Source organism: Pezoporus wallicus, unplaced genomic scaffold, assembly GCF_028554395.1.
Source record: "Pezoporus wallicus isolate ANWC-B61680 ecotype Strahan unplaced genomic scaffold, APGP_CSIRO_Pwel_v1 contig_6488, whole genome shotgun sequence".
NCBI lineage: Eukaryota > Metazoa > Chordata > Aves > Psittaciformes > Psittacidae > Pezoporus > Pezoporus wallicus.
Genome location: NW_026641738.1, coordinates 198,094 through 220,655, shown reverse-complemented (window position 1 = coordinate 220,655; position 22,562 = coordinate 198,094). Strand labels below are relative to the sequence as shown.

Sequence of the window (22,562 nt, the reverse complement as noted above, 5' to 3'; positions counted from 1 at the left end):
AGTCTTGTATTGTGTTGTCTTCCACCTCCTCCCCTCAAAGGGTAACTTATTTACAAAGATCAAACCTTTATATAAAGCATATATTTCCTTTCAGCATATTGTTATTTGGCTTTGGTCCAGAATACATGCCTACCTTCCAGTGTTTTCCCTCAATGTCTTAAACCTTGAAGGATTAGTCTTGGACCTGAACCTGTTTAAAGATACAGGAAAGACAAGGTTAATGGGGAAATGTAATATGTCTGAACAGGCAACTGAAGAAAATCCAGATAATTTGGGGAATATGCAGGACCTATTTCCAGTCCTGTGAACCACACTTTTGCCTATCAAAGCCACTCATTTTCTCCATTATTTGCTTCCTTAAAGGCACATTTAGCAAAAAGTCTTCTGGGTCTCCCAAGAGCCTGCAGTCACTTGTGTCCAACATACTCTCAGTTTATCTGTCAGCAATGCACAGTGCCTAATCTTGAACAAAAACAACAAGGCCAGCAGACCTTGACAGACTTCAGTTTTATCGTTCTGAAAGCTATAAAGTATATTGATGTCTTCGGAGACTACCTCCCGTATCTCATCTCATCAAGCAGCAAGGCAAACATTTCTATCTGTAGGTCTAACCTAGGACCACAGGATCATCCATAGCAGTAAGAGGATTGGTCTCTGCCTCTTTAGCAACAATTTCCTTCTAAGAATTATAAGAAAGAGATGTTATCTTGTACAATCACACTTCCTGTGGGAAATTGTTTGAGAATGCAGATTCATTTCCTATATGCTATTATACAGCCATTATGTTGTTGACTGGACATTTCCCTCCACAGTAGACTTCTGTACCTCTAATAGTTAAGTTGAGTAAATGTCTTGCTGTGGTCCTGCAGATAATGCTTGTTTGTTTAGCATAACAGAGATTACTATACATTGTGAAAATATAGTTTCTGCCACAAAAAAAAAGAAAAAAAAAAATACTGTATCTTTTCTCTATTGCCTGTATCTACTACGTAAACAACATAAGTGCCAAGTGGGCAGCCAGGATTTGTTCTGTTGCTGACGCTGCTGTGTCACTCCCAGAGAAAAAGTAAACCCCTGATCTTTGAGGGTTTTATACCTTTTTTTTTTTCCCTGCAGAGAAATGTTGCTCATTATCTTATTGTGGGCACATGTAACATTACAACTCACATAATGCTTTCCAATCTGCTTATTACTTCTGCAACGCAAGACAACAGTTCAGACACTGAGCATGATTTTCCAGACTGAGACAGATTATGAAAGTTTGGTGTATACCTCAGGAGGAGTGCTTTTTCACTAGCTTTAGCACAGATTTGGGTATGTTATCTGACCTTCTCGGACCTCAATGAATCCATCAGGAAAAGTGAGCGTAAAGTAACACCTTCTGGAAAATGAGCTGCTGGAAATCTGTTGCATTTCCCTTAGGAATGAGCTGTTGGACAATAAATGACTACTGCCGTCACTCAAGCAGCCCTGCCGCACTACAAACCTCCTACCAACAGCCCCTGCCGGCCACAAGGCTTGCACTGACCGCCACCTCTGTCCAAACTGGCCCTGTGTCTTATGCGCCCATTTTCAACACTGAATACTGAAGTTTACATAGAAATTGTGCAACTGTGTAAACGTTGTTTGATGCAGAAAACGCTACACAAAGTTTAGTACAGCGAGATCCTATGGTCTAATGCAGCACCAGAAATCCCACCTCTACCTCACATGCCGACCTTCAGACCCCAAGATAAGCTCAGGCTGGAAAAAGCAGTGTAAACACCCCTTTCTTTCGCAAAAGGGTGCGCAGCGACTTGACTACGGGACGGACACCACACAGCCTCACCGTGCCAATCGAGGAGCATTAGGCAGTCGCCATAAGCGGGACACGTTTACCTGGCTGCCCCCTGAGGCGTGCCCGCGCCCAGCCCGGACAGCCGCTGGGAGGGCGGTCATTGAAGGAGGTGTGTGTTTAAGCCCCGTTCTGATCGGAGGGTTTCCTCAGCTAGGACACCACAACCCAACACAACGAGATGGCGGCGGGCTGCCGCCATTTTCCCCCCCCTCCGGCCACCGCGCCCCGCCCCGCCCCGCCCGCCCCAGCCCAGACCGGCTCGGGGGCGGTGCCGCCGCCGCTGCTTTGGTTCCTGCTTCCGAGGGAGCCCGCGGCGGCGCCCGGCTCAGCCAGGTCTCCTCTCCTCTTCTCTCCGGCTCGGCTAGTGCGGGCCGCCTTCCCCGGCAGCAGCCTCCTCCGGCCGTTCAGCGGCGTCTGCCCGCTGGCCCCACGAGGCCCATGGCGGCGGAGCCTCAGCCCAAGGCGCTGACTCGCAAGCCCCTCCTGCTCCATAAAGTGGAGGGCTCGCAGGAGGTGGTGAACATGGCAGCGATAGTGCCCAAGGAGGATGGGGTCATCAGCGTCTCCGAGGACAGGTACCGGGGATCGGGGGTCTGCAGGTCCTGTGGGGCTGTGGTGGTGGCTGTCGTCTCCCACCATCACTTGTCTGTGATGGTGGTGGTGATGGGCCACCACCAACACCGAGGAGTGATGGTGGGATGTGGCAGGTCCTGCGGTGATGGTCAATGACCAGTGATGATGGTGGTGACAGACCACCACTGTTGCTGATGTGGCTTTAACTCCATCAACAGACTGCAGGCAAGAGCCAGGGTCATGGTGGTCCAGCATAGGGACATGGCTTAAGACAGCCACATCGAGTCCTGCAGGAGAAGGAGCTCGGGGGTCTCACCTTGGTGTCTGTCTTCTCCTCCACTGCAGCATGGGTCAGGGCAGTGAGTGGGCTGGAGCGCTGCTGAAACTTGCAGGACTCGAGTGACTTTTCTTAACCAGGTTAAAATGGGATTTGAGATCACCTGCATTACAAAGATTTCTGGGGAGGCTGTGGAGGTCTTTGACCTTGCCTAAAGATTGTGGTGGCTTCAGCTAGAACAGTAGTTTTGGTTCCTGATTCCCCTCTCCAGACATTTCTTGGTAATTGTTTAAAAATACCATGTATCAGTGATAAGATCTTGGAGTTAAATCTCTTGTTGTAAAGCTGCCAAAGAGGAGAATGTCTTCAGGCCGTTTAACTGGGCTGTGCGAGGTCTGAGGCTGCCCAGCCGCGGCCCTGTCTCTTCTGAAAGAGCTCAAACTCAATGTAGCCCTGCAGCTGGAGCTTCAAAACTCTGTCCTGAAGGTGTTTTCCTTTAAAGTAGGAGCGTTTTTTTTTTCTTTCCAGGGACCATAAATAGTTATTCTAAGCAGTTTCTTTGCAACTCAGGTGTAACCTGTGTCCCAGCTTGAAAGACAAAGGTTGTCCACTGTGTGAATATGCTTTGATTCTTAAGGCTGGGGTTTTATTCTGGTCTGTTTCTTTTGGATGCCTGCATCCTGCAGCTGCTTTTATGTCTCCACTGGTTTTCTGGAAAACTGTCAGTATTTCTTTCATCTTGTCTTTGTCCTCACTGTGAGTTAGTTTTCAGCTAGTTGTCAAAAATGTGCAAGTTTAAGATCATTTCAGTTCATCTAAGCTGTGGACTCCAAGTGAACTTTCATGCCTTATAGAAAGAGGAACTGAGCTGCTTCAAACAAGTACACTGTCAAAAAGCAGTTTTGCATTAGTATGTGCTCATGATTTTATTGTCTTTACGTTTTTTATGTGTTTGTTGTGAAAGCTAAATAAAACTTGAGTTTGTTTTGGCTCACTGTAGCTGTTACGCTTATTCAGTCAATTCTGTTTATCTGTAAGAAAGTATTCCTGAAATTAATTTGCTCTCATATAGATTCTCTCAGTCTGTCTCTCCCCCACCATAGACAAAATACATAGCTTCTGCTGTTTTAGAACGTATGAGTTGCTGAAAACAGGTTGATGCTCCAAGTTTATAATTATACATACAGAAAGGGATTGATCAGAGGTCTTTGTTTCACTAGTAACTGTCATGTCAGGTTCAAGTAACAAGTGGTAAAGCAGAAAACGGTGTTTTAACACTTAGTGTGAAAACTGGTGATGCTCACCAGTTCATGAGCATCACCCTTTCCTTTCCTGTCCCAGAGTAAACCCTGGGTGCATGTCAGTTAGGTCCTGCTTGCTGATGAAGCTGGGTAAATAAATCTGTTTCTAGATGTGCTGCTAGATATCTAAAGTTTTGATGATGATGCAGAATAGCTCTGCAGATGTTAAAATACTGTAGTAAATCTGGAGGTTCCCAGGCTGTTTTCTGTTTGAAGGTGCTAACCAGGTAATTTGCCTGCTTGTGGGGCTGGTTTGCAGTGTTTTCATGATGCTACAAGCTATAGTCATGCCTTTTATTTCTTTAGGTATGAAGATGTTAATTGATAGCTTTTTTTTTTTTTTTTTCATTTTCTACCTACATTAGCATTTTAATTGTAATTAAAAGGTTGAGAGTATGTATCTTATTTGGAAAGAATAGCAGGTTGGAAGTCAAACTTGGAGGTTTCAGGATACCCGTGGTGGAAGCATAATTTACCAGACTTTCAATATTTGTGGCTTATGATTAGGTTTGTGCAGATCCTTGTGGTGCCTTTTCCTGCTTGGACCTGCCTTCTAATGTTAGTGTTGATGTAGTTGTTTAATAGCCTTGGAATGTGGAGGGCTTTTAGAGATTCCCGAAAACTGTAAAAGACAGTTACGGAGATGCTGTCTGCCTCTTTACTTGTTAATCGAGTGAGTTTTGGTCCTGCTTCCCAGCCTGTGACATGTACTGTTCATATGAGAGAAATGTTCTGAAATTTCTGCAGAGAACTTCAACAGGAAAAACTTGCCATCTCCAGTGCTTGCTCTTCAGGCTGGGGAAGATGGGTCTTCAGGAGATGAAGAGGAACGAGTTCTCCATTGGTTTGCTGGCTAATGGCTGAACATATATCATTGTCAAAGTTGCTAGTAGTCTTAATAGTCACAACAACTGTACCACTGTAGAGATTTTCTTTAGTGCACAATGTGGCTGTATACCTATAAGCCCTCCAAAGCAGAGGCTGTCTCTGTTCTCTATTTTGTGTGGTACAAGTGGTTTTAAAAGACACAGAAGTGGTTTCAGCTATAGCTTGCAGAGATAGTCATGCATTATATAGCCCTGAATTATTGTATTTGTAGCACATACATGCACATATTTTGAGAAAGAAAATGAGTAATAGTAGAGTGTGTGGCCATTCCTCTAATGGCTGGGGGGGGGGGGGGGGGGAGGGGCGGGGAATGAATCTCGGAGTGGGATTTACATATTTAGCTAGTTTTTTCTAACCTTTACATAACCTGCAGGGTTGGAGTTTCTTTTCAGTGTGCATCACCCATATGTTTTACATACTTATTCTTCTAAGAAAAAGGGGTGCACCTGTCTAGGCAGGTGAGAGTTAAGTTATCCAGTAATGTATAAATCTGATGCAGGAGGGGTGTAAGAAAGAAATTACTAGCTTTCATCCATGGTCTTTCACCTGCCAGCAAACATCGGAATTAACAGGCACATATATCCAAATATGTAGCGTCTTGAGTGATCCATAGCATTTCATGGCCTGGGTGCTATATGTGAAGCTCAAGTGCGATTTTCCTTACATGTGCAGGTGGCCCTAAGCTGTCATCAGCTTCCTGTGCATTAAAAAGCATTTCAAAGTCACTGAGCATCCTTGTCTTGTGTTGCCTTCAGAGGGAGATGTGGGTGTTGGGCATATCTGAAAACTAGGTCACTGGCATGTCAAGTTCAGACATGCCTAACTCCATGCTCCAGAGAAAATTTAGTGTCACTAATCTCACCTGAACATGGGGATGCAGTGGAAGAAGAGCACTGACTCACCCAGCTTTCAGTGCAAGCAGTTCTGCGTGGTGTTGCCACACTTCTATATTTCTCAAGAGCCTGCCAGTGATGTGAGGGCTAATTCAGCTGGGTGTCTTGATGTGCTGATCATGTGTCACTGTGCAAGACTGGCAGGAGGGAGGTAGGTGTCATGTGTATTTTGACACTAGCCATCTTTTTTTCCACTAACTATGTTGTAGGTGAGGAAAACTTAGACATATGCTTGTGTAGGCAACTTTCCTGGTAGCTATGAACTCTGGTCTGTGCCACAACAGTGGCAAATGTGTATTTTGACACTAGCCATCTTTTTTTCCACTAACTATGTTGTAGGTGAGGAAAACTTAGACATACGCTTGTGTGGGCAACTTTCCTGGTAGTTATGAACTCTGGTGTATGCACTCTTATGGATGGGTTCTGTGCTCACTTAAATGCTGCAGACCTTGGAAATATAGGTGTTGAAGTCAAGAACTGTTCTTAAAGTATCCACAGAAGGTAAAAGCTTTTGTAAGCAACTGGAAATTGTCCAAGTCCTTTCTTTTTTAAAAACCAAGCATTCTTCTCTCCTGAAAGGTGACAAAATGCAGGAGAAAATATTTATGCCATAGAAATTATTTTATATATATATATTAATAATGGAAGAGAGACCTTTGTCTTCTCCATTACCTTGTACCACATATTAAGTTCCTTTTGAACTGAGATGTCTCTGCTTCTTTGTATCGATAGCTGTATAAACAGTAAGCCCAGACTGTTTGTCATTTACATTCATATTAGTGTCTTCATCTAACATAAAGAAAACTGTGCAGAGCTTGTTGCTAGGTTTGGTTTACAGTTTGAGGGCTTCAAATGCAGATGTGGTTTTTAAATGTTGATTAAGCTGTTGTCCAGGGATTGTCTGTGGGGCATGCTAACTAGCAGGATTTTTAGGGGGTGCAAAAACCGAATGACCATCTTGTGTAGGTGAAATCTCAACTTTTCTAAACTAATGGTGAACTAGGAATGGGAACGTGCATATGTGACGAGAAACGTAAGGGCTGTCTTTGGTGTCCTGCTGGCATACCTTCTAGTGTGGACAAGTGTGATCTTTCCACCCTTAAACATATCAAAAGCAATCTTTTGCTCTTTGTCGTTTTCTTGTCCACATCCAGTATGTAAAGTGTATAGGAACATAATTCATGCCTGTGAAATATCTCTAATGGAAAGATGGAATTCTTCACTCAGTGCTGCATCCAGGTAGGATGCAAGGAACGGCAGACCCTTGGGAATTTCTGGGTTTTCTTTCTCCTGTGGTGGAGTGGTAGAAAGTGACTCCTTTGCCCAGCAGTATGGTTGCAGTATAGGTCTGTAATTCTCATCTGAGCACAGGGTTATGTTACCGATGGCCACTCTGCTTTGTGTGTGGCTGCAGAACTGATTTTGTTGCTGTCTGTGCATGTTTACCAGTCTAAGCCTGCAGGTTTCACACCCAGGTTATTGGCACCATGAAGGTGTGCATGCTCTTCACAGGTGTGAAAAGACTTGTCACTGCCTGGAGGTTCTTTAAATTTTGATAAAAACATCAGTCACCAACAAGATTGTTGAAAGGAAATGAAGGAACTCTACATTAACAGCGCAAAGGCTTGTAAGAGACTTATTGCTGTAAATGCAACTTGTTTGCTCTGGATTTTTTAAAATTAATTGTGTGTGTTGCAACTTGATGACTGTGTTAGAAATAAAGCTCAGGGTGGAGGTTAGTGTTGGCTGCTTGAGTGAGAGAAGTGGATGCTGGCCAGAGGTTTGAGAGAAAACAAGAGGTCCAAAAGCTGTTGGAATCAGAAATTGTTGCAGATGTTGAAACGTAACTGTTCCTGGTTTGACTAACATGTATCCTGTTGAGATGCCAAAATCCTGGGACTAGCACATAAAATGTTTTGCTGAGTACTTGTTGAGGATCATAAGCTCTACTTAGTCACTTGTGGGAGACTTGTCATGTATTTTTTTAACCCTCTGTGGCACTTTGACCCACCAGGAGATACCAGAGCTTATGTAACCTTTGCATTGTGATGCTCTCCCCTGAGTGCTTAGTATCATTTAAAGATTTAAAGCACAACCCTTAGTCTTGTCTTCCTGATTTGAGCCATCCATGATCTATGCTAGATCATGCAGGTCAGTGCACAAATTGGTGTAACTCCTGTAGTTGTATTAAGTTCACGTCTTAACTGCGAAAATGTGGTAGAACATGGCTTGGACCACAGCTTGTACAGATTCACTTTCAGCTGCACAGTTAGGCATCAAAGTAAAGTTGAACATAAGGTGCTTGAGTATTTAGAGTCGGAGATGCAGTGGTTTTTACTTACTTCTCTGGTTTAGGGATTATTCATTTCTATAAAGGTCTAGATGCATGTATCTTATCTTACAAGCTTTATTTGGAGTAAGAAAACCTACTTAATATGCCTTCTGTTTGCCTTATGGTAGCTTCTTTTTCTGCCAGTTGCTGAACAATGCTTGAATTGCAGTAAGTTTTGAGATGCTGAATCCATCTCCCACATTACCTAGTTCTCGTTTTATTTCTTGTTTTCCCTGACTCCATTTTAAATGCATTGGCATCTGCTTGCACAGAAACTGCATCTCTCATCAGCATGTCTCATGTCTGTCAGGCTTGGTGACCTTCCCCTGCAGTCTCTCCAGTTCTACAGCTGAACAATGCTCCTTGCCAAGAGGAGACTGCACAATGCCACCACTGTGTGTGCTCTGCAGCCCCTGGAAGAAAAACTAATGGCAGTTATGGACTACGTGCAGTGTACAGAGCTGGCATGTAACTAAAAACAAAGGTGTTGCAGGAAACTAGTAATTTTTTCTCCTCAAGCTAAAGATGGAGGATGCTGCAGCACTAAACAACTGCAATACCTTAAAATAAAAGAATTGCAACTGTTTTGAAGCTATCAAACTAGTTCAGTAAGTCTGGCCTTTCATTGTGGGTCACGTAAGCAGACTGAAGGTCTCAAATAGCATGTGACGTTGTAGCACAATAGAAATATGTCAGTAGCTTGTTTGACCTACCTTGTAGGATTTTGGTTACTGAGGCAGACTCTGTTTTTCTTCCCTCCAGCTGCACTTGTTCCTGCATGGTATCTGCTAACAGTGATCTGTGCATGGGTTTCCCAGCAACAACTTTCAGCTATGTGATAATACATGCAAGACAGCTGCTCAAAAGTGGCACACATTTTGTGAAATACTGTTTGTAACAGTCTTAAGAGAAGTTAGAAAATACTTAGTGGATCAGAGAACAAATGGGAAGGAGAGGATGGGAAGGTGTAATGAAGACATGAATGTGCTTCTGTGTTAAAGAGCTCTAAAAGCTTTGTAAATGATGCATAATGCCCTAAGGAGAGCAACTGGCATTTGCACAGGTGTCTTCTGTGCGTCATTGTTTTTTGTGCCCTGTAACCTCTCATGCATTGGAAGGCTATTCACATAAAAGCAACCCCAGAAGCCATGTTTTATTGCCTTGCCCAAGGTGCTTCTGTCAAATGCCTGTGAAATACAAGTGGGTTTATATAAAACTCTGCCAGTATTTGCATGTATTTGCCCAGGGATTTGATGAATATTGCAGTACTCCCTAGTGTGCTCTGTTGCAAAGACAGCAGCAAGGAAAACTACAGTGGTTTCCCTTCTGCATATGATGTGAGGGAGTGACGGATGCAGGCGTGGCACTGCAGGATGCAGCAGGCTGGAAGGGGCACCATGGAAGGGGACAGAAGTGGTGGAGTGCTGAGAATAGCTACATGCAGCAGGATGCAAAACTTCATTTTTTGTACTTTGTGAGGTGAAGTATGAAATGCAGTAAATGGGAAAACTATAAAACAAGCATCCACACAGAAATGGCAAGTACCCTAGTAAGCAAGTTGGCTGAGTGGCTGGAGCAAGCCTGGAGAAGGAAAAAGACAGTTTCATGAAAGGAGAAGCAAGACAAGTTTGCCAGGCAGCCCTTTAAGGAGGAAGCTTTACATAATCATGAAACCATATGTATCTCTCAGTGTTCTTCATGTGTCACAGACTCCATGCCTGATGGCTTGAAACTGCAAAAATAATGGTCAGAATGGATATTTGGCTTTCAGAAAGCAGGTAATAAATTTTGCAAGTTAGGCTGTGCTGAAATTTTAGATGGATGAAATACAGCTGTCATCCTAATGGGAGGAGAGGGAGAGCAGTTGTAGAGGCTGGGTTAAAAAAAAAAGTGGTGTTTTAATTTTTCTCTTAGTCAGGCCGCAGGAAATAGCGTTGTGTAACTAACCTTGGCCAGACATTGAACATATGGGCTTTGCTTGTCATACCATGTGTATTCACCACTAAACTGAGTTTTTCAGGGAACTCTTAAGATTTTGAGCACTGAATCGAAGGCACTGCCAAAGCACAGTTCTGGGTAGAAGAGCACTGCTGTTGTGCTGCCAAGTTTACAGAGATGTTTGATCTAACATTGTCTTTTCTTCTCCACGACCTATACTATTCCCTCTTACTTTAAAAGAGAGTAAAAGGTCAATTTTTTTTTTTATCAGGTTTTTGAAATAACTGTAGTGATCGATCAGACCCAGAAGGCAATGCTTTTGACCTTTACAAATCTGTAATCTTGTGTCGTGGTTTAAACCCAGTCAGGTAATTCGTTCACTCACCCACCCCCCCTTCTTTCCCTCCCCCTACTCCCGGAGGGACAGAGAGGAGAATCGAAAAGAATGCAGCTCCCACGGGTTGAGATAAGAACAGTTTAGTAACTAAGGTATAACACAAATCACTACTGCTACCACCAATGATAATAATGATAAAGGAAATAACAAGGGAAGAGAATACAACACCTCAGCACCAGCTGACCGATAACTCGCCCCCAAGCCCGACCAAGCTCCGACCGATACCTCCTCCAACCCTGCCGTCTCCCAGCCCTTCCGGCTAACTCCCAGTTACATCCTGGGCATGACGTGCTGTGGTATGGAATAGCTCTTTGGTCAGTTTGGGTCAGGTGTCCTGTCTCTGCTTCCTCCCGGCTTCCCCTCCTCCCTGGCAGAGCATGAGGCTCACAAAGTCCTTGGCCAAACCAAAACATCTTTATCAGCTCTGTTCTCGAGCCGAAAGTCAAAACACTGCACTGCACCAGCTACCAAGGAGGAGAAACATGACTGCTACTGCTGAACCCAGGACATCTTGGTTTCCTTAGGAGTTAAGTCCCGTGGAGAGAAACCTGAGAAACGGCTGTCCTAATGTGAATTGGCCTATTTTGCCACCAGGTTGAATTATCTGGATTAGAATTATCTGGATTCAAATGATGGAACAAATATAGTGCCCTTTTCTGAAAGGATATAGAGAGAAGATCCTTGCCTGTGTTCAGAATACCTTTGGCTTCGAATTCACTTACAATAGCAAATAAAGGCTGCATTGTATTTTTTAAGTAGGTGGTGAATATGCCTTGTGGAGTACTTTAGGGTCTTAAAGTAAATAGATCTTTTAATTTTTTTATTTAAAAAAAAAAAGCTCTACTGAGATATACTCGTAAGTTGATGCTAAAGCTTTCACTTCAGCTTAAAAGGTAATAAGGTATAGCAAAAGTGTAATTACATTCATGCCAGCTAACGCATGCTAGAAGATGGGAAATGAGAGAGTTTTGCTATTAGTTCAGAGTAGTGGTATATATTCTCCTGGTATAGTGGTTTCAAAATTTAGATATATAGGTAGTCTCTGACTGCCATGCTAGTTAGCTTATCTGTGGCTTGGAACAAAAAACATGTAGGCATATAGAACAGGAAATCCAGTAGGTTTACTGTGTTCCAAGAAAGATGAAACAGGAGAGCACTGAAAATTATCTGTTCTGATGTTTTCTTTCTTGTTGCTGTTTAGCCTTTCTGAAGTAGTACAGCAAAGTTTATCTCATAGATGCTTCATGATTTGGATGCTTCTCCGAGAAGGGGAATCCAGAAGGGATTGCCTTTTAATTTAATACAATTGCCCTTTATCTTGGAAAACCATGTGATGTAATCCCTTTTAAGAGACAGGTCCTCATTAAGTATTTTGCTCCCTTTATGTATGTTGGAAACTTTAGGAATCTGTGCTGTGAAACTGGAAATGAGGGCTTAAATTTCATTTGTAACTAGTTTGCACTCATGTTGCTTATGTGCTGAATTATCCTTACTTTACATACTTTATTCTTGATCCTTAGTGTTACTAAGCTGTATCTTCTCATTCCCCTACTCCATCTCTGATTTCCTGTTTGATACAGAGAAATTCTGTTCCTCCTTTCGGCTCTGTGTTTTGCTTGAGCAAATGTGGGCTATGGAGTCATCCAATGAGTGGTCCAAGTTGAGGTTGCAAAGGCCTCATGTTCTGCAGCACCATGTGCATGGGTTAGAATGAAAGAAAAATTTTTGAGGGGATGTTTTGCACTTTGATGATGCGGACATAGACTGTGGTCCAGCCTGGCTTCTGCTGGGTTGACTAAAGACAATTGCAACATTCTGGTGGCCCAGGAGATCCTCTACATGGTGTCTTGACTGGACTTAACCAATCATGCCTTTGCTTCACTGGTTGTTTCAGCAGCTCTGCTAGAAATAACCTGTTAAAGGCTGACTGCACTTCTGCAATTATTTCAAGTCCAGTAAGAAAGCTCATGCCCACTTATGCCTGTGCTTTCCTCCAACATCAGGCATACAGCCCTTGTACCTGCTCTTGTCCTGTTTGTCCCATTGCTTTAAAGTTCTGTGGCACAGGAGGCTTTGGTCGGCAGCAGCCTGAATGTAGCCTGTTTTCTGATGTCCAGGAGTTTGAGGGGAGGTGAAAAGGCCTTTTCTGAAAAGCCTTGCATTTGGCTTCTGGAGTTTAATGATCTCTAATGTTTTTGATATGCCATGCCATGGTAACAGTTTACTTTAGCACAGGCAGCAGCAGATACTGGTAAAAACTAGAGTGTGAAGTATGGGAATGCAGTAGTACTAACATGGGGAAGGGAGGACTACAGCTGGCTCAAAATCAACTGTTCTCTGTCAAGTCAAAATCTATACCTTTGGCTTTATTGTACCATAGGCCTGGAATAAAGTTATTTAAAGACTAGAATTAAGAGGTTGATACTTTTTTTGCTGCAGTGAAATGATGCATTTTATTCTGTACCACTGAACCCTATTATATGTCCCATTCAGTCAGAATAATTCTAATTAAGCTCCAAAAGTGTGTGTCAGATCTACCAGAGTATTGCATGGGCTGCTCTGTGTGCTGTCTTATCAGCTGAGGCTTTTAGTGCTGTCTGAAGAGCAAAAGCCTGTCTGATATTACCTCATGTTTTCTAGGTTGCGTTGCATCTGAAATCAGGAGTAATGGGAGTTTTCTGCCATTGCTAGCTAAGAGTGGACATATGCTAGATTTCTTCAGGCAGGAGAAAACAGGTAAAGCAGCTAGCATCAGAGGATCAGCTGCAATGGGTGTGCTTTGCACGGTGTGTTATGGAGCAGGGGTTTGTTACACAATGTATAGGTGCTAATCCATTTCCGAAGAAGAGCACAGTCTCTTCCCTTCAGGCAATGAATCAGACTTTGTGAACAAATCTCTTCTTGCTAACTTCTGCACTGCCAGTAAACGAGTGGGAACAGATGAATCCGTCATCATGTCTTCAAAATATGAACTGGTAAATGATCCTGCTGGACTTCCAGTAGGGACATCAGCTCAGACCCATACAAACACTGAACTTTCAGGTTCATATGCTGATGCTAGGTTTATTTGTTAGCCAAAAAGTAAAAGAACGTAAAATTCTGGAGAGCTTGATGCTGTACTTGGAGTCCCATGACAGCCAGAGCTGCACCAGCAGATGAGGAGCCCTCCTGAGTGTGATGGGCTGTTGCAGAGACATGCTCTCAGCCCTGCTTCAGGCAGGGTTTCTGGAGGCTGCACAGCTGTGGATGTGGCTGTGGGGGACATTTGGGATCTCTTGTTCAGCATCTCTTCTTCTCCTTTGTGCAAACTCTTCATGGTTGCTAGAATGGATGGGGAAAACATGACCAGCAGGAAGATAGGAAATCCTACTGTAGCTTGTACTGCTAATTCAATTCCAAAGTGTTGGGTTTGGAGTTGAAGATTAAAAGCAAAGGCAGGGGTTTTTGTTAAACAAGAAATGTTTTAAATGCTGGTGGTCATGGTCCTTAGGTTTCCAGCAGTTAATTTTTCCTCAAATACCATGGCTAGTGTGTTAGATACCAGAGAAAACAGTAGGGAAAGGGAGTCATGAACGTACTGATTGTTTAAGAGAAATCTACATGGTGTAGTGCTTGGAAATGCATGAACTTTATCTGAATTCTGAAAGCTCCTTTGTGATTTAGGATGCTTTTACTCCTCCTTTCCCTCCTCCCCCATAAGCTCTTTTGTAGATGAGAGGTAAGCTTGGTGAGATTTTCCTTACATTTTCATTAACAAGAAGCCAGGCCAAGAAGTCACCATTCCCAGCTAGTTTCATCCACGGGATCCTTTTGGTCACAGCTTGTATTCATCCTTGAACGTTGTTGTCTGCTTTTTATGAGGTGTGAACACATCTAAATGAATGGCCCAAGGTCTGCAAATGTTGAGGTCACCAGGAGGAAGCTTGGATAAACCTAATAAATGGCCTGGTCTGCCTAATAAATGCCACTGGTCTCCAGTGTTGTTAGCTCTAAAACAGCTTGTTTTCATGTGGACTTTTTGACATGAACATTTTTACATGGTTTAAAGAGACAGTTTATTTTAGAAACAAGTGTAATTGTTATTCAGCTCCTAATTACAAAACCTGGACTATTACCTGTGTAGGCATGTTTCATATGCAAAGTGATAAATAACCATTTTGAAAAATATTCTGGATGTGGGAAAAGCAAATTATATGGGTGATTGCTTAGTGACCTGTTTTGAAGTGTTCTGCATGTAGATTAAAAAGTGCAAACGGTTTTAAAAAGCAGTGTGTGTGCATGTATTGACACCCCAGACTCAATGGCATTTTTCCAGAAATAAATGGTATTGCCTGTGCTTGCAAGCAGGCTCCAAATTTGCAAGCCAGCCATTGTGATACTCTGAAGCATTATCCTGGTAATGGTCGTCTTTTTGTTTTGAGTTTGATTTTCCCTTTATTGCTGTGTATGATGACCCTAAGACAGAAACTGCTGTTTATTCAGTTGCTGGACAATGCTCTTACACTGACCTCATGCTAATAAAAACAAAGGAAGGAAAGTGGAAAAAGATGGAACACCTTGAGATGTTATTGTAGTGTACAGGGTGACAAGAAAGCAGGGCACTGGTTTCATGTCTCTGCTCACCCCTTGTTCCGACTTCCCAATTCTTCTAAACAAGCCCAGAATTGCACATGGTGGTGTATGTAGGGTAGACTTCACCAGAATCAATATTGTTTCCTCTTTTCAATGACTGCATGAACCAGCTGGGAGAAACAGGCAGCTGAACCCAGAGCTGGTTGCTATGACTATTTAATAAATTAAATAGCATGAGGATATGTTTTCAAGCACAAGGATTTGGATGGCTGTACCTTATAGTTGATACCAAGCGCTGTTCTTGCAATAAGCCAGTTCACACAGCATCAGCCCTCAGTCAGGCTTTGGGAATCAGCCTGGACCAGGGATGGTTCCCAGTACACAGCTTGGATGCAGCTGCTGGTTTCTATGCCAGGTGGCCTCGCTGCCAGAGACGGATTGCAGGCTTGGGTCATTTATTAATCTAGGTGTGTTTGACATCTCTGGGGCACATAGATCATGTGCCTGTCCCTGCTGGTGTAGTGTCAGATTGCCTATGGGAAATTTGTTTCATGATTTAAAACAAAACAAGCCAGTCCCTGGTTTGAACAAGACACAGCCCTTAACAAGACACATTCTGTAAACATTTCTGCTGGTTTGAGATATGTAACAATAAGTTTTAAAAGCCTGAATTTGAGACCAAAAATATTTTGAGATTCATAAGACTAACTTCAGCCAGATGTCTGGGGGAGGGCAGGTCTCCTGAGGCTGCAACACTGAGCGCCAAGTGCACATGCTGCCAAATTCCTGTGTACAACATCAGCCAGTGACCCATGGGGCTGCAGCCAGGGCTGGAACCCAGATGGAACACTGAGTCAGTCAGACCCCTGTATTCACTTGCTGCACCACCAGAGGCCCAAGCTTTGGGCATGTAACCTGTGTGAGCATATCTTGTGTTCCTCAACAGCCACAAGATAATTTGTCTCCATGAGCCTTTGCTTCTGACATCCAGAGACGTATCTTTGGTTTGAGAAGAGCATTGCTTCATCATGTCCTATAGGACTGGGAGACGGGACATGAATTCTTCTTTACATGCCAACTCATTCCCTGCTTACACTGCCTGGCGGTGGCATCCTTGCAGTAGGTGTGGTGTCATTGCAGCTGCACTGGGGCTGCTTCACGGGCTGTTAGTAGAAGAGCCCAGGCTTCAGTTCTGAGAAGTGTGACAGCCCTTCCACTGTTTCAAGACAAGTGAAACCTCTAGTCTTGTATTTTTGAAGTCATAGAACAGTGCTAAGCTGTTTGAAATACAAGCCACTAATCATCTCCCTCTTTCAAACACAAGTACAGTTGGGTCTTACTTGCTTCATCGGGGTGATCCAAATGTAGAGCACAGCTTGGAGAAGATTAAGCAAGTCCAGAGGATTTACCTCAGCTTTACCTCAGCTTTTAATCTTTGAAAAGACCTTCAGTCATAAAAATGACATTTCTGTTCCTTTCAATCACTAAAATACTTGAAATAATTCAGGCATACTGTCACCACAGGCCTTACTCCAAGCATTGTTTTCCACCCATACATCTTTTCATGCAACCAAGGCTTCAATAGGATCTTCAGTGTTGCTGCCAAATGACTGTAGAAAACTGTAATAGGATGTGCAGCTTATTAAAACTTCAAGGTGGACAGAAGATAAGAAACTTTCATTTCCTAGTAAAACTGGTGATGCCACAAAGGAGCCCAGAAGAGGAAGTGTGCTACTTCAATAGCTTGTGATCTTTTCTGCCATAGGAAACTTAAGGTACAATAATTAATTTAATCTTCAAAGGACATTTGCAATAGAAAACACTGTACAGCTTGATATGCTTGTTCTGTAACTATTGTGTAGGTCTTTCTGCCTTGTCCAGTTTACCTGTCACTGATAAATGTAACAGAAGTTACCCGTCACTGGGGCAAAGGCTTGGAGAGAAGAGAAGGTCTCCCTTCTGTAGTCATACATAACTTACTTTGTACAGACTGTTTCCATTTGGGTATCTGATTGAGGATTCGCATGATATTTATCTCAGACTATTTTATAATTTACTCACTGATGTGGGGACACTGATGTGTCTCCCGCTAGGAAGAAGTGGTCTTTGCTTTTGCTTCAATACAGAAACACTAAAATTATAATGATTGGTTTCATCCTCCTCCAGTGTCATCTGAGAGTCTTGCAGCTGACTTCATTGTGAGCAGGATCAGATGAGCAGCTGATAACTTGCATTTACTGCAAGAGATGCTGGGGTGGGCAGAAGGATGATAGGCTTCCCTTAGCTGTCACTGCCATGGTAATTGGGGTAGGGAAATGGTGGAGTCAAAATACATGGGCATGTATTTTCTTTGGCATGTTGCTGCCCCATGACAGTTGCGTTCTCCTGCTCCTGAGCTTGGACCAAGTTGCTAAGCTGGGTTTTGTGTCTTGGAGCCAGGTTTTCCAGTGGCGAAGGGTGTCAGGATTCCCTCACCCCTCATGGTACTTTTTTGTTCCCTTCTGGATTGTGAGGGAATTTATATATTCTAGTTTGTGTTTCTGTCTGCTCATTTTCTATGAAAAGTTTCTTGTTTAGTTTTTAATATCTTTTCAACTGTTCTCAGAATGCTTCTTCTGAAATGATCATCTGGTACAGGTCCTCTAATACTGAGAAAATTGTGTCACATTTCTTTAGCCCAGCCCTATGATGTTATGTTATTATGACTGCCTTTTTAAGGTCCAAGATCAGAGGATAAAGAAAGCAAAAAAAATTGCCTTAGAACCATATATCTTGAATACCCAGGACATAAGGGTTTTACAGCATTCTTTGTTGTAAAGCATTCTTTGTTCTACAGGACAGTATTTTTCTACAAAGTCTGCTGCTTTTGCTATACCATAAAATTGCACTTTCTTACTGTGGACACAAATAGAAATTCTGCTTGGCCTCCATTGTATAATTTTGTAAGACCTTGTGGAAACAGCAATTTTAACCCAGATACTAAGAGAGAGGAGCAGATTTGGAGTCAAATAAACTTAAATTCTGAATAGCTATCAATTATGCAGAAATAAAAATAAACTGAACAAGATGTTTAACTTGTTTCTATGCCAGGTGGCATAGAAACAAGTTGTTTAACTTGGCTCCCCTTCCTCCTATGTAACTACATTGATATTGTTTCCTGAAACCACAGATCAGAGTGACACTGGTGTTGCCATTTGGCAGTATGCTGTGGTTATGTATTATCTGGAAAAAAAATAAATAGGGAATTGGGGAAAAATCAGTTGCTGAAGATACAAGTTGAAACAGAAAGTTTCTTTGTAGGGGGAGAGTATGAAGAGAATGTATGATTATCCATCCTTCCTAGCAGAGGAGTTTAATTCTTGTTCAATTGGTACATATCCGGTCTTGATGCTATGTAAAAACGTAACTGCTTCATTTTTAATAAGTTTGTACAGTGATGAGTTGCGGTTGTAAGAACTTAGTAAGTGCAGCTGACTTCTGAGTCTCCTGGGGAGCAAATGGCCAGGTTAATGTTCATCCTGCCAGGGGATATAGCATCAACTGTTTATTTAATAATTTATTTTCCCCAAGAGTCATATTCAAGATGAGGTTCTGGGGATGGTGATGTCAGTCAGTCCCTGCTTCCTCAGGACATCTTATGGTCTGCCTTGTCTTCCTGGCTGAATCTTTTTACTGCTAAAAATGGGTGTCATAAGGCAAGAGTTTGGGATCCAGGTGCTTACGCAGTACAAGATAGAAGTCCAGGGCTGAGGAGGATGTGGGATTTCACACATCTTATTGGCATTTTGTGGTGGTTGTCTTGAACTGCCATGCTTAATGAGAGGCCCATTTTTCAGTACCTACCTCTTTAGTGAGAGCAGGACTCCCAGACGTGTGCACTTACCATAGACCTGCTGGTGTTTGATTTCACTGGCCTCATGTTTTCCTCTGGAGCTGGGTCATGGTGCTGCTGTCTTTAACTGTCCAGGATCAATTTAGAAACATGTCAAGCGCATGGTTTTAATTTTTTACTAATATTCATATTTTGTAAATATTTCCCAAACAGGACCAAGTTTAATTCCATGTATGTGTTTAGTCAAAAGCTAAACTGCTTTGAACAGAAAAATATTTTATTCCCAAGACCCAGTAGTAACTTGATTCAAGTTGGGGAAGAAACAAGAGGAGGAACTTGTGAAGAGCCGGTTCTAAGACTTGAAACTTACCATGGTCACTGCAGAGGAAGCCAACTGAAGTGGAGCTTTTCTCTCCCTGAAAAAATGTACAGTGAAAACGTTTTCTTTCAAGTACAAATTTTGCATTAAGAGGTGGGAAAAGATCTCTTGAAATTTAATCCGGATAGTCTGTTTTTGTCATGACTTCCTTTTTCAAACTATTGTTTGTTTTCCTCTATGCTTATTTTGCAGTGAGAGATAATAAACCTTTGTTTGTCTTAAGTGCAAAAACCTCCACAAACAACCAAAATGAAACAAACAAAGCTAAGCAAAAAGAATCCTGTCTGTTAAGACAAAACTGACACAGCTTAATGGATTTAGTCACCCAAGTAGCAGAGCGAGAACTTCATATCTGTGATGTACTGAGGTAAGTGCAAGTGCACTATCTAGAGAAGCCTTAATGTAGGACATACTTTCCATGTTACATATTTGGAGGTTACATGCAAGGAAGTGCTCAGTTGTTGAGTGTAGCTGGCAGGGTTTTCATTACCATGTCTGTCACCAGCAGGCTGCTTCGTAAATGCAAAGTTTGGAGCTGGACTTCTTCCTTCTGGTGACCTCATGCCCAAAGCCGCCTTAATACCACAGTAATAGGAGTGCAGAGAGCGTCTTGGGGTCTGAAGGGTTTGTCTTGAGCATGTTGCCTCCATTTGGATAGATCTGTTATTACCAAAACACTGTGCTTTTTCAATTTTCTTGTCTGGGGTTGCTGAACCAGATGCTTGATGCCAATCCTTACTGTAGGCTTTTTATTTTTTGTACTTTGTTACAGCTCATTCCTCCCATTCATGTTTTATCTTTTAGTACAGCTCCCCTCAGCTCACTCTCCTTTCCTCACCTTCCTGTTTATTAATTCTTTCAGTGACCCTATCTTATCAGTTTAGAATTCAAAAAAGGCAGGCTATCTCCTTCCTGTATTAACTCAGAGCAGCAGCTCATCCTTGCTAATGCTGAATGCTGTTAAATACCAATATCCAGAAGTCATCTGATATGAAAGTGAAATGGGGCAGCTTGGATCAGGAAAAACACTTGTGCCAAGAATCTGGTAAAAATCACCTGTGTGTTGGTGATGTGGAAGGCCTTTGGTGTGTTTAGTTTGTTTTGCCAACTGAAAAGCTGAAGTACCCACTGTATCCTTCTATGCTCTTGCAATAGTCCATAGTAATTCCCAATTTATTATTGGATATTTTTAAACTTGTTTAAATATTATTAAAATGCATTCAATTGTTATGAATAATTGAGGGATAGTGAATACATGATGCCTTTAAGGAAATGGGGAGTGGGCTGGGATGCCACAAGCAGTAGAGAAATGGAAATCAAATGGGAAGAGATTCTTTCCTTTGCATTGAGGTGGAGGGAATGGCAATATTTGCCTCAGCACTTTAAAGCCATGATGGACTTGGTGTGGAAGGGGACAGCAGCTACTTGAGCAGGTGTTTAGGGTATCTCTGCAGTTGCTTGAAAGTGTGCAAATGCTGACCTTTGTATTCTGGTACCCTGCTAGTTAAGAGTTGTTTCTGAAAACAGGAAGACTGCGATATGTAGGGAATATTTTCACCTTTCACGCACACACATACACATCTGAAACGTATGTTCTTGCCAATAGCATGAGTGTTTTTGAAAAGCCAAGTCTAGCAGCACTTGTAAATCGCTGTCAGCTTTTGCTGAACCAAGGTGATGGAGCCAAAACTCTGGGGAGAGGAGTAGCATGGTTGAAATGTGTATAAAAAAGAAGGGTGCCAGAGGAGCAGACAGTGTGGGATGACTTGGAGAACTGATGGGAGTACAGAAAAATGTCTGAGCTTCTAAGTTCATGATTTGGAAGTAGGCTACTGGACTGTCTTCTTTGGTTCCTGTGTCTTGAGCAGGGGTTACTGGTTGACCACAGGGAAAGCTAGTTCGTAGACCCTCAGCATTCAGTGGCTTCTAATTAGCATGTAGCTGCCGTACCATGAGCTTCTGTTTCCCTCTGCAGAAATATGTTCCTTTCAGAAATTGATGAAACAAAACCATTTCATGCTTTGGCCAAGAAAAAAATCCCACAAGTGAGTGGGAAAAACAAAGACAACCCTTGATCTTTCAGACTTACATGAGTGAAGCAAGTATTTTAAAGGTGCAGTGCCAGGAGGGTAAAGATGCGTTTGTGAAATTATTAGGTTGTTGCATTTCTAAGAGCCTTTGTTAGCTTGCATTTATTTTTGTTGTGCAGTACAGATGATGAAAATCTGTGTCTATTCCCAGAACAGCCCGTTTGGTCAGTGCAGTGTTCAAGGTCATAACTGTTCTTGGGTATTGTGAACTTGCTGTTGTATACTGGTATCACTTAGAGCAAGCTGTCCAGCTGATCTGTTTTAGGGGCCAGATCCTGTCCACAGCACTGCTCTAATCTCCCTGCTACCCTCCAACTGGAATGAAAATTATATAAATTGTTCCTTGCCATTAGCCTCTGGGTAAATTATTAAAATACTGCCCTCCATGTGGATGGCTTTCCTCTGGACGCTCAATAGCTGGGACATCTCTGAATCAAGTAAACTGCTTAATCTGCTGCAGCTTGTTAGTGACTTACATTTCTTGGTAACTGCTCACAAATTGGGTAGAACCCTCCAAAGCTCACTGCATGTGTTTGAGAAGACACAATTCACTTGTATTAGATATGACATGTGAAAGAGACTGACTGGACTCTGAGGTCATTCCACCTGGGTGTTTTCAGCATGCCTCTGATACCAGAACAGGAGAGTAGGAGGAGGAACTGCTTGACACAGCAGAACACACATGGGTTTTGAAATCGAAAGAGTAGGGTTTAGTTTGTGGGAAGCGTTTCTCCTGGCTTGAGGTAACTGGATGTAGCACCTCAGCCTTTTTGCATAGTAACTGTCTGTAAAGAAAGCTGTTCTTCACCTCCCTGCCCTCTGTGTAAGAAGCAATCCTGTCTGACCTGTGAATAGCTGAGCCGCAATTGCAAACCTGTTTTAATTTTTCAGGCAATGCTGACCCTGCATGGCAGCAGGATCAACAAGGACCCTTACCTTATTTACTGCTTTTACTCCATCTCAGCTGATAGTTTTCCTTGGCAGGTGTGGTGAGCTGATTTTATGCTTTAACTAGTAGCACAAGGATTTACTTGCCCAGTGGGTGATCTCTAGCTGTCTTCTACCTTGTGTTACCGTTTAAAATCTGGTGTCCTCTGCCAAGGTCAGTGACAGATCTAGTCTGCTTCAATCTGCTGCCACCTTTTTCTGCCAACAGCCCCCAAATAGCCCACAGTCATTACTTCAGACACCTTTCTTCACACTGTCCATGCCTATGGTAACTAATGGCCTTCTGCTGGAAGGCAACATCTTTG

At 42.7% G+C, this 22,562-nt stretch overlaps 1 protein-coding gene across 2 annotated transcripts in view; it reads left to right on the top strand.

Annotated features, from left to right (window-relative positions):
- The first annotated feature begins 2,258 nt into the window (after positions 1-2,258).
- The window catches only part of WDFY2 (WD repeat and FYVE domain containing 2), a 65,315-nt gene continuing 45,011 nt past the window's right edge, over positions 2,259-22,562 (top strand). The window contains exon 1 of one of the 2 annotated variants that reach the window (XM_057425048.1): positions 2,259-2,412. In XM_057425048.1, coding sequence (XP_057281031.1) covers positions 2,276-2,412 — 137 coding nt within the window. In that variant the 5' untranslated portion in view covers positions 2,259-2,275. Of the gene's footprint in view, positions 2,413-13,114; positions 13,173-22,562 lie in introns of those variants that run through there. The other variant, XM_057425049.1, reaches the window with a different exon arrangement.